This window comes from Vanessa atalanta, chromosome 9 (genome assembly GCF_905147765.1).
Source record: "Vanessa atalanta chromosome 9, ilVanAtal1.2, whole genome shotgun sequence".
NCBI lineage: Eukaryota > Metazoa > Arthropoda > Insecta > Lepidoptera > Nymphalidae > Vanessa > Vanessa atalanta.
The window spans coordinates 5,522,476-5,536,460 of record NC_061879.1 but is presented as its reverse complement, the minus strand read 5'-3'; the positions used below and the strand labels follow the sequence as shown (position 1 = coordinate 5,536,460).

The window sequence follows — 13,985 nt, the reverse complement described above, 5'->3', positions numbered from 1 at the left end:
GTATGTTTTTCTTTACAAAAAGTAATTTTCCGATGACGCTTTCAGGTAGGTACAGTCTGACAGTTAATCCACTGTGGTTATTAAATAAGAGCAATTGTTTTATTTAAATTATAAAAGCGAATTACAATTAGGTGTGCGCTTTAAATCAGTAGGGTTTAACGTTCAAAACAGAATGACGAAACGAAAATGGAATTGGAACTGTAATTCAACACATTACGAGTTTAACACTAATTAATTTAGATCCAGTCGACGAGCGACAATTGACCGACATAGTCTACTTAATTCTAATCCTGTTCTTGTGAAGTTAACTCTTAAAACTCTAAAATGAAAGCGTTATTTAGATTAAAAGGTAAGATTTTTAAATGTTCTTATACTAAAACTCTATTCTTTAGTTAGCTTTTCCGCGTTTTGCAACCTGCCTCAGAGCCATATTCGGTTCCGCAAGGTTGGTAGAAGGAAAAAAGGCACGAAACGACTAAAGCATCCTTATGACAAAAATAAAGTAGCATTTATTTAGTGTGTAAGTTTTTCAAAAAGAATAGCATGCCTAACACAATTGAAAGCTTTTGTATACGAATAGACTCGTTTATGATCAGCATCAGTAGTAGAACGACCCTCAGTGAAAGCAAACTGTTGAGAATGTAATAGCCTATTCGAGTTAAAATATAATAATAATTGATTAAGCATGACTTTTTCAAATATTTTATTCGCAAAATTAATATTGGTCTATAGTTGTTTTTATCATCGGCTTTGAATAATGGTATTACTTTACTGTTAATAATTTTAATTGAATTTTATCTGCACATAACAAAAATAACATGTTTTTTTAGAGATAATTAAAAAATAATTGAATGCCATATTTCCTTAAAATACAGCAAATTGTAGTTTCCTTTCATTTAATGATTGGGCGATTGTCGGAATTTGAAAGATTATTGAACTTTAAAATCAAAGATCTTCTGAGTTCAGATTTTTCACTTCAGACCGGGATGTTGCAACTGTTTCTTAAATTTATTTGCTGATATTCCAGTTCCGTTAGTTTTGACTAAATCACTCATTTCTTCTCCTGCCGTCGCCAAAGCCTGATTAAAGTAATATGTTAAAACATTTAATGTTTGTTTTGAATCGAAAAATGTCTATGTGTAAAGCGCTGTGATATAGATGGTAATAGATCTCTTGAGACTTCACATTATGTGGGGTACGACAAATATATTTTCTTGGGTCATTTTTTTCTTTATGTAAATAAAAGAATGGCCATGTCTGGGAGAAGACAAATGTGTATGTCGGTATAAATAAGCAAACTTAAGAGCGCGTTAAACCGATTGGGAACTATAACTACAAGAAGGAACACTTGGCGATACTTTACAGCCGCCTGTAATTAGTAAACATACAAAACGAATTGTTTTATTTTAAGTGACAACGTTTAGTTAGTGTTAGTGACTTTAGATAAGATCGATCAATAGAAAACGACTATCGTTTGACGCAACGAACTCCGACCATATGATATGTATGCTGCAGTTTAATAACTTGAATATAAAGGCTATTTTTTTTAAATCACATCTCAAATTAAAACTAACTGAAAAATGTATTTTTTATTGTTAGTAACTCATCAGCTGCTATATCTAATATATTTGATCATGGTTCTACAATATTGTCATTGTGAAGTGAAACCTTGCGATCGAAGGCCTCTGGAAACTAAAACCGACCCCTTGCCACCTGACAATCGTTTTCAAATTGAAATAATTGGAATTAACGATAATATGTATATCCCAAATAGATTATATACAGGTAAATACAGATGTTTTTCAAACACTTTTATGCAATAAAAACAAAAAAATATCTTAAGATAATTCTTTGTTTTGTTATCGTTAGATGTTCAATGTATTTTTTACAGTACGTTTATTCGCGTCAGACGATATGTCTACCTTTATCGCCTTCACGATATCAGCACTTGAAGATACAAAACCAAATGAGAAAAATCGGCGGAAGCCAATTCCATTGAACGCTGGTATTATTTATGCTCCACTTAACTCTACTGATTCTAAGCTGAGTTTGATCTGCAACAACTCGGTCATACAAACAGATATCACTCCGAAGCTTTCTGTGCAGGTATGCTTCGTCTTGACGGTTAGTTTTAAATACATTCAAAAGAAAAGTTAAGACATCATATGTGTTTGGCTAAGAAAGAATAATGAACAATAATTAGACCTTAGGAATAAGACCCTAGTTTATCTATCTAGTAACTATGTGATCTATAGTTGATAGCATTAGAAGTCTTCACACTACATATATTGATTGTAAAAACTTTTGTAAAATTAAAATTTCTACCTCTAGGTTAAATGGCGTGCGCCCCCGAAAGACAATAAGTGTGTTACTATATATGCGCTTATTGCCGTGAAGCCAGATGTGTGGTATAGCTTTGATGGTCCTCTGTCGAAAAAAGTGTGTGAGGATCGTCGGAACATGGAAGACATTCAACCAATGGAAAACGATAACTGCACAAGTTGTGAAGACGCTAGATACCTGGTGAGAAATGTAACTACATATAAGAGAAAAATCGATGTGTCATTATTATTCACTTCCCTTTGATCTGGGATTTGTACAGTGCATAAGTTAAATAAGAAATAGCCAAATTTCCTTAGGAAAGTTTTCCGACAAAGTTTACGGGTCCTTCCCGTACATCCTAACAAACATCTTTTATCGGTTTTTTGATGCTTCTTTGACGAAAAAAGAGAAAGAAAGACCACTTTTTGCTATTTTTGGTCAAAATACTTGAGGCTCTATAATTTTACTTTAACCCTAACCAATTCGAACAAATCTCTTAAAATAATTAGTATCTATGTTTGATTCAATTTTGTACTAAATATTTAAAAAAACGTTTTTTAAATATTTAGTAAGTCTTTGCAAAAATAATTGGTAAATTAATTATTTAAGAAAATGGTAAAATATAGTGTAGGATTTTGAAAATGAATAAAATAGAGATTCCCGATACATCTTGTAACGATCTATGCAAATAAAAAATGAATATTTTGAATAATACCAATCAAACGGGTTTAGGTAGATTTGTATCTTAGGCAGTAGTACAAATTTAATAATAAATTAATTTTAGTAACATTTTATTCAAGCTGACATTTGAAGGAATTTGGTCTTATAATACTCATCGGCATATGTTCCCCAATGCAAGCGAATTAGCCCGATTCAGTGATGTTGTAGGCGCATCACATAGTAAGAATTATCAAATTTACAAATTCAATACTGAAGCTAGTGGAGGTTTAAAGATGCTAGTAGAGCAAGGAAACACAACCAAATTAGAAATGGAGATTCAAGCAGAGGTAAACAAAAATTTTACTTAAGTCCTGTGATGCATTCTAAAACATTTTTTTATATTGCTAGTATAGTTTTGAGGTTTTTTTTCAGGGACAAAAATACGGTAAAAATATTCATAATTTGTCTTTATTATTAATTTTTCACTGATTACAATTTTCATTCATATTATAGTTTTCGTATAAGGTTCGAGTGTCTACAAATCCGCCTTCGTTGGAATCAAATTTATTTTTTCACACCTGTCTTCGTTACTAGAACTCATTTTCACATTTGCGGGATACTTGACTTCAAAACTTCGTCATTATAAACTAAGCTTACCACTTGTCAGAACAAATTGTTGAATATCGCATTTATAGATTGCCATTTGTACCATGTTTTATTTCTTTAATTTTTCCCTTTTTCTTTTAGTGTACGATAAAGTACATGTAGTAAACATTTGTACCGTATTTTATTGTATACCCTTACCTACTTTGCTTGTTATAGCTTGGATCATCAGTGAGAACGATTATAAAAGCTTTAGGCCAACCAAAGCCAAATATGGTGACTAACGCAATATTTCGTGTAACGAGAGAACACCATTTAGTGTCTCTAGTGACTGCAATCATACCATCGCCCGACTGGTTCCTTGGAGTATCTAATATGGAATTATGTGAAGTTACCACTAGGAAGTGGGCACCGAATTTGACATTTAACTTATATCCTCTAGATGCAGGTACAGATAGTGGGTTGACTTTTGAGGTAAGTGTCAATTGAGATGCTATGCACTTTATAGTAAGCTACTAATCATATGTATGATTTATTGGTGGAATAAAAAATGGTATCATTTAGATTTTTTTTTATAATGACTCAACGCTATATATGTGGGTAATTCGCAGGCCCTGCTATTTTAGAGTCATGGTGCATGTAATATCTACTGGCATATTATATAGTCGTAATGAAATTTATTAGATTTAGTTTTTAATATTAAATATTTGTAGTCTCCAAATGAAGATACGATGCCTCCTCAATCCATTAAATCAGCCGAAATAAATAAACTAATCCCAAAAGAGCAGATGAAGCCATTTGCGAAATTACATTTCGAATTAATGCGTACATACACAACTCCAGACTGCACAAATGAGTCTCCCGATCAAGAAAATAAAGGTAATGAAAAAAATAATTGATGTATACTAACGCTTTTTTATTACGTTTATCAATAGGCCTAATTAATTCATTTCTCTCTTTGTTGTAAAAAAGGTCAATCGCGTAAAGCGTATTTTAAATTAATTTATTAGGTATACCACGGACTTGTCTTTTACCTTACGATAATAATAAGTCTGCATGTATTTTAAAAGGTCGAGCGAAAATATTTTATAAGTAAAAAGTTGCAGTATAAACTCTTTGGATGTACTGTTTGTATCTGGTTAATTTTGATACCATTAAAAAACTAAAAACGGTCTCCCGACTTTTTTTAAGGTCTTTCTCTCAGATTAGAAGACAAAGGGTCGCTAAACATTATAGCAAAGCGGTAGTGTGTATACTTATTAAATAGATGTTATTCGTAATTATAAAATTGTGAAAAACAAATTAAATTGACATTAATTTTGATGATTAACAAATAGACGCGTCGTTTCCCACTACCGAAATTTGTAGAAATATGCGCCTTATATACCTAAAACCATTTTTTTATTTATTCTTTCTACGCCTATGGGTGTAACTTTAAAATAAATTACAATTTAACTTTTTAGACGAGGAAAGACAGACTGACTCGAATGAAATACCGCCTCCAACTACACCATCACGGTAATTAACAAATTTTATTTTAAAATTCACGGTTTTAAGTTTTCCACCAATTCCACAATTTAGAAAACAAAAACCAAAAGAGATAAAGTTTCATTTTAATTGTACACAGTGAAGAACCTTCTCCAGACATAGAATCAACTGAGGATTGTCCCATGACTGCGTGGGAGGAGTGGTTATCGTGTGAAGGCGAGTGTATTAATGGCAAACTCAAGGGTTACCAGACGCGGTTTCGATACCACCTTGTAGATGGAGTTGCTGTTGGCAAGTACAACGAAAATGTAAGGTTCCTAATTGTTAGCTATATTACTACAAATATATAATATACTTGAACTATAAAATAGCTTGTCTATACCTTAAATAAACATATTTAAAATAGTCGAGGAAAGAATAGCTGATGATTCGTTGAATATATATATTGGAAGAATAGTTTAGTAAGCAAGGTAAAATTGAATAATCAGCCATACAGTTGTAGCAAATCATCGCTCAATTTCCGAAAGGACATTATGTTAATAAAACATAGCTTGAATTGAGTGCCACCTTCAGCACCGAGCGCGCTCATTCAGCACACACTTCCTTCCTTTTTCAAAAAATAATTTCACAGATGGCAAGAAAGCGAGAGGAAAAATGTTATATATGAATAAATTTCATTATCGGTTTTGGTTTATAACTTCATCTCAAGAAATCAATTGGGCAATTTTTTTTTCATTTATGTTTCCGTTTAGATAAGATAGTTTTAAGTTGACATGTTTATATATGGCATAACAGAATTTTCTATAAATTAAATAATTTAAAGAACAGTCACGGACATGTTTTAATTTAGGAAAATTATAAATATAAAAATTATTTATGTATTATATTTATTTTTTATAAGAAAAGTGTGATAAATATTTTAAATTATTCGATTATATTGATTTCATAACGATTATTTTTTTAAATAATCTTTTTCAGAATCCATCTTATGAGGAAAAAAGAATACCGCAGTATTGTGTAGATAATTATTTAGATATTGAAACAAAAAATTGTGAAGAAACTTGCGAAGAAGAGGAAGAAGGTAATATCAAGAAAATTATTTAGATTTTGTTTATTTTATTACTTATGATTCATGGAACAAAAAACATTGTTTTTTATTCTATACTATTGTTTTATGCTATATATTATATTTATAGCCGTAAATCCTAGGTTTCTAAGGAATCACTCAAGAAGAACAAACGATCACGGAGAGCATTTAATTTTCTGTATCATAGTTTTTTAAGCTAGAGAAAATCAATAAGCTTCAAAATCAAAAAAATAATGCCCTCGATATTATTAATATAAAAATATTGCATTTATGACCGTGTATAATAATATCCTTCGTACACATTATATTTTAAGCGTGATCAGTTTTGGATGATGTCAGTTAGGTTAGGTTAGTGTAGTTGAGAACGTTCACGCCACTTGAGAACGATTTCAATAATTTAATTGTGTCTGGAAACGAAGCATGGATTTATTTTATATACTTGTGTATACCAGAGTCAAAATAAGAGCACACAGTGTAATGGAGACATGACTGTAATTGTAACAATAATCGTAAGAGATTTCGGGAAATTTTATCGGTCGATCAAAACAATAAAGGCGTGAATATAACAGGTTAATACAAAGTTACATTACCACATAAATTAAAAAGTGCTTATAAGTAACAGTAAAGGATTTTTTTTTCCCGAGTTTGGAATAGTTCATAACTGCATTAAATAAGTGTGATAGTGAAACACTGAGTAACTTTTAAGCTTTTATTTGGCCTCAATGTACTCCAAAATATGAATATACCTTTTTTTGAAAGTATCACAATGTAATTTATAAATTATGAGACGTGTTTTAGTGCTAACAGTTTTTGAAAAGAAAAACGTACTTATTTAATTCTTAAGTTTCCCCTTCGCTCCACGAACTTCTGGACCATTCCCGATACAATGTTGTAGCAAAGAGTTTAACAACGTACATTATTAACAGTTTCAGCCAATAGAAGAATTTGGTAAGAAAATCAGAGAACAGTATCAGATAATCAGCTAAATTTCAAGTGAAAGTAATATAAAAAGCCAAATAAAAATACATTTTATTACATGTTTTTATTTTTTTTATGTTTTAGAATAAAATCCTGTGTCAATATCTGTGTTTTCAATTCTATGTAATTTTTCTGCACTTTAACGTGCTACTATTATTTTTCGTCGATAACTTAAAGTTAAAAATTTATACTTTGAGTGAGCAGCTTTACATTTGTAGGTGTGAAGAACGATACCTTCCATCACTTCCAACTCGATAATAAAGAAGTGATAAGCTTGTTAATGGTAATTTTGCAAGTACTTCTCCAAGTATGTCAATATTTCTGTAGACTGTGAAATTCAATGCGAATGTAATTAGTGACTAAATTGTTAGAAAATAATACTTTTTTTTTATCAAATTAATAATATTTATTAATCTTATAATTGACGATTTTTATAATGTTCGCAAATGCTCACACTTTTAATTTACTTATCTTCGCTTCGATGTAATAATAATAATATTTGTACTTATTCAGAATAGAAGCTTCTAATATGTTAAGTATTTGATAAGTGACCTCCTGAGATTAGGTGGGTGTTGAAAGTTGCAAAGTTGAGGTATCCTAAGAGGCGTTGCGCCTGCTTTAGGTTCCAACTGCCGGTCGCAAGCTGCACGAGCAAATTCTGACGAAATTTCTTTATTTTTTCTAAGGGTGTTGGTGTTGGATTTGGTGTCCCATATTATTCCCAGAAAGTTTATTAGTCTCGTTGGTGTCATAATAGATTTTTTCCATATTGATCCACCAACCTAGGGTGCTCAAAAAACGTATAGCCATCTTTACTTGAACTTCCAAAACGTCTCTGTCGTGGTGTACGAGCACATAATTGTCTAGATAAACCACTAACCGCAGACCGTTCTTGCGAAGTATTTCGGCTGTCCAGTTTGTTACCGAAGCAAAAATCCCCGGTGCTGCAGCTAATCCGAATGGCAGACAAGTCATCTGGAGGAGACGACCCTGATAACTGATCCGGAGAAACCTCCTGTGCTACTCTTTTATTGGAAGATGATAATAAGCCTGGCTTAAATCCAGTTTTACCATCCAATCTCCATGTTGTAAGAACTTGGGAACTTGTTGATGGTGGAAAAGATGAAAATGTCTCGGTTTCATGTACTGATTCAACGCCTTGAGGTTGAAAATTGTTCGATTTTTTCCATTGGTCTTGGGAATTATAAAAAGCGGAGATATGAAAGACGGTGTCAGGGAGCGGGATCTAAAACTCCCAATCGAATTAACTTCTGAATTTCGATTGACATTAAATGTAATGTTTGAGTTTGAAATTTTGCTAATACGTCCAAGGTTGGAAGAACCAATGGAGGTGTTTCGTTGAAGGGAATACGAACACCTGTTATTAATTTTAACATTAAGTTGGGTGCATTGTAGCGAGTCCAGGTGATTCGATAGAGTCTTAGACACCCGCCTGAAAATCCTGTCGAGTCATTTATCTTTATTTCCCGACTTTCTTCCGTCCCGTTCCCCCCATTTTCTTCGCAGAGGAGTTATTCGGATAGAATGGCTCAGAATCTCTGTTTTCGTTCTGTTTAGTTTTATTAGCATTTGGCCTAGCTCGAAATGGCTTTGCACTGACAGTAGAAGGCGAAGGTTCGGGCGATTTAGGCCATGTGTGAGAAGCAGATGGTACCTGCTTTTGTAATTTATCTATACCACCAATTTTTTGTATATATGCTGTTAATAAGCTGGGGTTAAACATATAATCACAAGAAAGGGGTATTTTCTCTAAATCTTCCTAGATATATTTATCTTTCAATTTGTTTACGGCGTATTAATCCTACTTCCTACTAATATTATAAACGCGAAAGTTTGTGTGTATGGATCTGACTGATTTCTCTGAGATATGGATGGCTGTTTGTTACTCTTTCACGTAAAATTTACTAAACTGGTTTGGATAAAATTTTGCACACAGATAGAATATGTACTGGAATAACATATTGGATACTTTTAATGCCGGGAAAATATAAAATCTTCGGGAACGCGGGTGAAACCGCATTACGGCAGTAGTAAATAAAATAGTAAAAATAAATAGTAATTATGGTAAAATTTATTCATTTTATTAAAATCGAGTATATCCGCCATTCGTAACAATCACAGCTTGTAGTCGCTGTCGCATTGATCCAACAAGGGGAGAGCAAATGTCGGTTCCTCTGAAGCCCTCACAGATACTTCGGCAATGTTCTACGACAGCTACTTTGGTTCTATCGTTATTATTTATCCACCGCTGCACCATCAAACCCCAAACATTTTTGATAGGGTATATCCGCCGCTTTTGCAGGCCAAGGAATCACCACCACTTCCCGGTGCTGATGGAACCACTCATCACACGTCACGTCATTACGTTAACCGTCACTTAAAGTAGCGGCCGAATAATATTACAAGCGTTTTTATCCTAATTGTTGTAAAATTGCAAGATATTGCAAGAAAATATATGACTGTCATATATTTTGACGTAGTCCAAAGATGTTACACTGTTTTGAACCAAGTTAACATACTATTTTAGTTTAATTTTATATGCAGTTGTCTGTTTAGTGTTTTAGATTCAAAAGGTACTAAGAGTTTACGACTTGATAAAGAAATGAATTTGAAAACTGACAAAGGTTTTCTTACTGTAACTGTACAATATAAAGTTACAAACTTCATGCTATTTCTACATAATTACATCATTAACCAAATGCATATGTAATTATAAAGTTGAAGTCTTTGATTACTGAAAAAAAAATCATTTAAATAATGATTAATTATAATTTATTTATTTTTTAAAAATGACATACCGTGCCAAGTTCTCACAAAGGGAGGATGTATCCATAGATAATACACTTATACTATCTAGATGTATCACTCGTCGACCGTCGTCGCGTTCTACACTCACACATACACATAGCAATTTTCTGTTTTGATCTGAAATATTTATGTATTTATTTTAAATTATATTCAAATTTTTCAACTATAAAAAATAATATTTTTTATGACAATACATTTTAACAACTTCATAAAAACGGAGGTTCACAATTCAATTTTATCTTGTATTATTGCTTGATAACACGCATTTCTTATGTGCTTTAACTTACCAACTTTCATAAATTAATTTAATTTTTTGTATTTATTTATGAATTCATAATTAAGTTGTCATTTATAATTAGACTACCAGTGTCCTTAAAGATTAGGGAATATTATTTTTTGTAGAATACCATACCCATACTATTTTCACATAATTATTTATTTATTATTTTATTAATCTTATTAAAAATATATTTATTTTAATGTTAAATATTTTTTTAGTTTATATTGAATATGTAATTAAAGGTAGCTAGTTAATATTTATTAACCTTTATATAGTATTATAACCCTATAATAGAAATATAATTGGTACTACACCAATCGTTATTAAATCTTGTCTCAACAATCATCGATATTAAAATAAGAAATGTGCATAGAGATTTTATACCTTTGTATTAAATTTCTATATAATCTGCCCTCTGTACTTCATTTTTCTTAATTCTTATTCTTACGTCATCGCATGCGACATTTTGATTTTGTGATTTGAGTCAAAATTCTTATTTACGCTTCGAATGTATCAGTGTAGGATAAAAATTTCATATTGTTGCTGTTAATTATACTATGCTGGAAAAAAAGCCAACATCTAAGTTTAAACGTGTACTTGGTTTAACTGCGGCGACTATATTCGTTGCCGAATCTATAGGTATTGCTATATCTTACGGATTATGGTACAAATTAAACACTGAAAGAGGTGAGTTTAGAGGGATATATATAAATATATATATTTATTATATAAGTGTAGCTTAAAATTATTATAAACATATTTGTAATAAATATATTGTAAAAAAAAATTCATTAGTTTTGTGGTGATACAATAGGTAATAAGTAAACGAATTAGTATAAATAAAGTAAGCCATAAATAAAAAACTCATAAAATATTGTAGTTCTACTTTCTTTCATATTTTTGATCACATCAGAAAATAGAACTGTGTTAGCGTAGGTTATGGAATTATATTTTAGTATGTAAAATAGTCATATATTTCAATTTTGTATTTTAGACTTTCGGTTTTACATGCACAAGAATTACAATTGGGTGCTAGAAGGCTACTACAAATTGGGTGAAACACTAGGTGGGCACAAGACTCGTGAACTCGACGCAAAAGTGTGGACAAACGAGGGCAAGATATAATCTCGGTGAGATGAGCATTGCTGCTAAGTCTTTGTTCTGGGTGATCTCCTTTGGAACCCTCGGCTACGGCCTCTTCACATTTGTCAAACCTGATGATGAACTACTCAAGAAGGTCATTAAAGATTTAAATTTTAGTTAAATGTTGTGAGATCACTGTTTGATGGGTTCATATATTATGTTTCAGATTGAATTAAAAAAAACATTTGTTATGTCTTTGGTGTTAACATTATTCCTTCTTATTTATACTAATATAGTCATCATTTGACAATACAATATTGTAAAATTATACAAACCATATTTTTACAATTTGTGCAAGGGTTTTGTGGTGTACAATACTAATATGTAATAAGTGTTCATCATTCATGTTTAAAAAAATCCTGTTTTGTTACTTTTGCTTGCAATATTTCTATGTCCACTGTTGTGTTTCATTTTAATGGTTATTCTAGAATTTGCATACGTAAGGCTTCAAGCAGAAATATTGAGAATTTTATAAAGTAGATTCAAATATGACATTAACTTTATGTAGGCCCTTAAATCTCTACTAAATCAATAAAAAACTAATTCTTGCAATTTAATATGAATATGATTAGAAACTTAAATAGAAATTTATAAAAGTATACGACTCAATTTTTGTAATAAGTTTTAATAAATTTTTTTTTTTATTTCAGTTTGATCAAGGATCTAAATATACAGATGCCAGAAGAGTATCACATGACACCATAGCTGTTCTTAAAGAAGCTGCTAATCCCAATTCTGATATAAATAAAAAGGTGGAGGAACTTCTGAAGAAAGGAAAATGACTGACAAAACTACAGTTCTTGAAAGACTAAGCAGACGAGATGCACAAAGATTAGAAAAACTTCAGAAAGCTCACAGGGCAAGGGAAGAAGTTGATGCCACAAATGAAAATGAGGATTATTTTTCTGGAGCATTCAAAATAAGATCTGAGAACATTGAACAATTGCTCTCTCACATACCAACACTAGAAACTAATGTATTGCCTCAGCACTTTGATAACATTAAGAGAGAAGTCAATGAGTTACAAAAGTTTGTGGTTACTTCTTCCTTTTTTTTAAAAGAGTTTAATATGCGAAAATATTTGGGTATTGTACAAAATTTGCAAACAAAATGTTATGAATTAGAAGATAGATATGTGCCACGAAAGAAATTTGGTTTCACTAGAAAAAAGTTACCAAAATCTCACACTCAAAAACAGAATTCTATGGATGAAAATGATGGGGCTGGCAAGACAGACAGCAACAAGTGGGACGAAAAGCTATTTGGATTTGATTCTAAGGAAGATAAAGTTTTATCTTTAGAAAATGATGAATTATTTCAACGTGATGTTGCTTTGCGAAATTTAAAGAATTGCACTATTGGATTGAGAGGTGTTATGGGAACTTTACATATAACCAATTTGGATAACTGCATAGTCCTTACGGGGCCTGTGACCTCTTCTGTTTTCATAGAAAAGTGCACAAATTGTAAGATTGTTACTGCTTGCCAACAACTCCGAATGCATAGCTCTATTAAGTGCGATATATATTTACATGTTACTAGTAAGGGTATTGTAGAAGATTGTGACCATATTCACACGGCACCTTATAATTTGCACTATGAAGATTTAGAAAAGCATTTTAATATGTCCTCACTAGATAGAAATACTAATAATTGGGATTGCTTGGATGATTTCAATTGGCTAGCACCGGATGTACCCTCACCTAATTGGTCAATTTTGGATGTTACAGAAAGGGTTTGTGATTGGGATGAGTGGTGGTCTAAAACACCATTATAATGTCACATTTTCAGTCTTTGTTAAAATATTTAAATTAGATAACATATTTTTAGTTTAAATCATTTAAATATACTATACAACTGAATTCAACATTTTATTGGAAAATAATGTTTATATAAGCAGTTTTAAAAGATTTTTCCTTTAGCAGTGCATTTTTTTTTTCAAAGAACAAAATAAAAGAGTTGTCAATATTAATTAAAATATTTTTTAATTTAAATTAATCATAAGGTCCACATTATTATCATTATATAATAATTTTGTTAAGATTTATACATTGCTTACTATTGTTAAAGATTTAACATTGTCTGCTAAAATAAAAATAAAATTATATGTAGAAATACACAAAACATAACTGCATAGTTAACACAATATAGAAGCTTTTAATAAATATGTATGAATTAAAGAATTTTGTAAAATTTACTTTTTTATTTTATTAATACTAAAGTTTATCCCTGTTTAAAAAGATGCTTGACTAGTGTTGTGTATGAGGAAATCATACCTTACGGGCATTTACTGTGGGGTCGCTAGGAAAGTAAGGTAGGGGATTTTTGGTCATATTGGGTTAATGAGTAGGAGGCTCATCTGATGAAAATAAAGTCTTTATCAGTTTGGAAAAGCTGCCAGTGAAAGCTGTTTCTACAGAGTGATTGTTTGTGGCAAAAGATATCTTAAAAGTTACGCTTTATTGTTTTATATTAATCCAAATAATTTCTTGTAACATTTCCCATAAAAAATGCGGTAGACGATGTAGTGTAGAAGAGCCAATCTCTGCGCAGTGCCAAAGGATAGAGAAAGGAGAGAGCTGATGTTAGATATTT

At 31.3% G+C, this 13,985-nt stretch overlaps 2 protein-coding genes across 3 annotated transcripts; both read left to right on the top strand.

The window, feature by feature from the left end:
* Positions 1-260: 260 nt before the first annotated feature.
* Positions 261-7,153, top strand: LOC125066552 (spondin-2-like). The gene is made up of 11 exons (XM_047674672.1): positions 261-349; positions 1,600-1,785; positions 1,892-2,106; positions 2,332-2,523; positions 3,123-3,329; positions 3,805-4,059; positions 4,299-4,464; positions 5,049-5,103; positions 5,213-5,381; positions 6,052-6,154; positions 7,087-7,153. Exons 1-11 carry the CDS (start codon positions 325-327, stop codon positions 7,110-7,112), a joined length of 1,599 nt encoding a protein of 532 aa, XP_047530628.1. The 5' UTR covers positions 261-324; the 3' UTR covers positions 7,113-7,153.
* Positions 7,154-10,794: 3,641 nt separating this feature from the next.
* LOC125066572 (tubulin-specific chaperone C) lies at positions 10,795-13,308 on the top strand. 2 transcript variants are annotated; one of them, XM_047674704.1, is made up of 3 exons: positions 11,383-11,484; positions 12,041-12,134; positions 12,194-13,308. In XM_047674704.1, exons 1-3 carry the CDS (start codon positions 11,383-11,385, stop codon positions 13,165-13,167), a joined length of 1,170 nt encoding a protein of 389 aa, XP_047530660.1. In that variant the 3' UTR covers positions 13,168-13,308. The 2 variants fall into 2 exon arrangements, with proteins under 2 accessions (XP_047530659.1, XP_047530660.1); XM_047674703.1 differs by lacking the exon at positions 11,383-11,484 and adding an exon at positions 10,795-10,934 and having other exon boundaries at positions 12,041-13,308.
* The last annotated feature ends 677 nt before the right edge of the window (positions 13,309-13,985 follow it).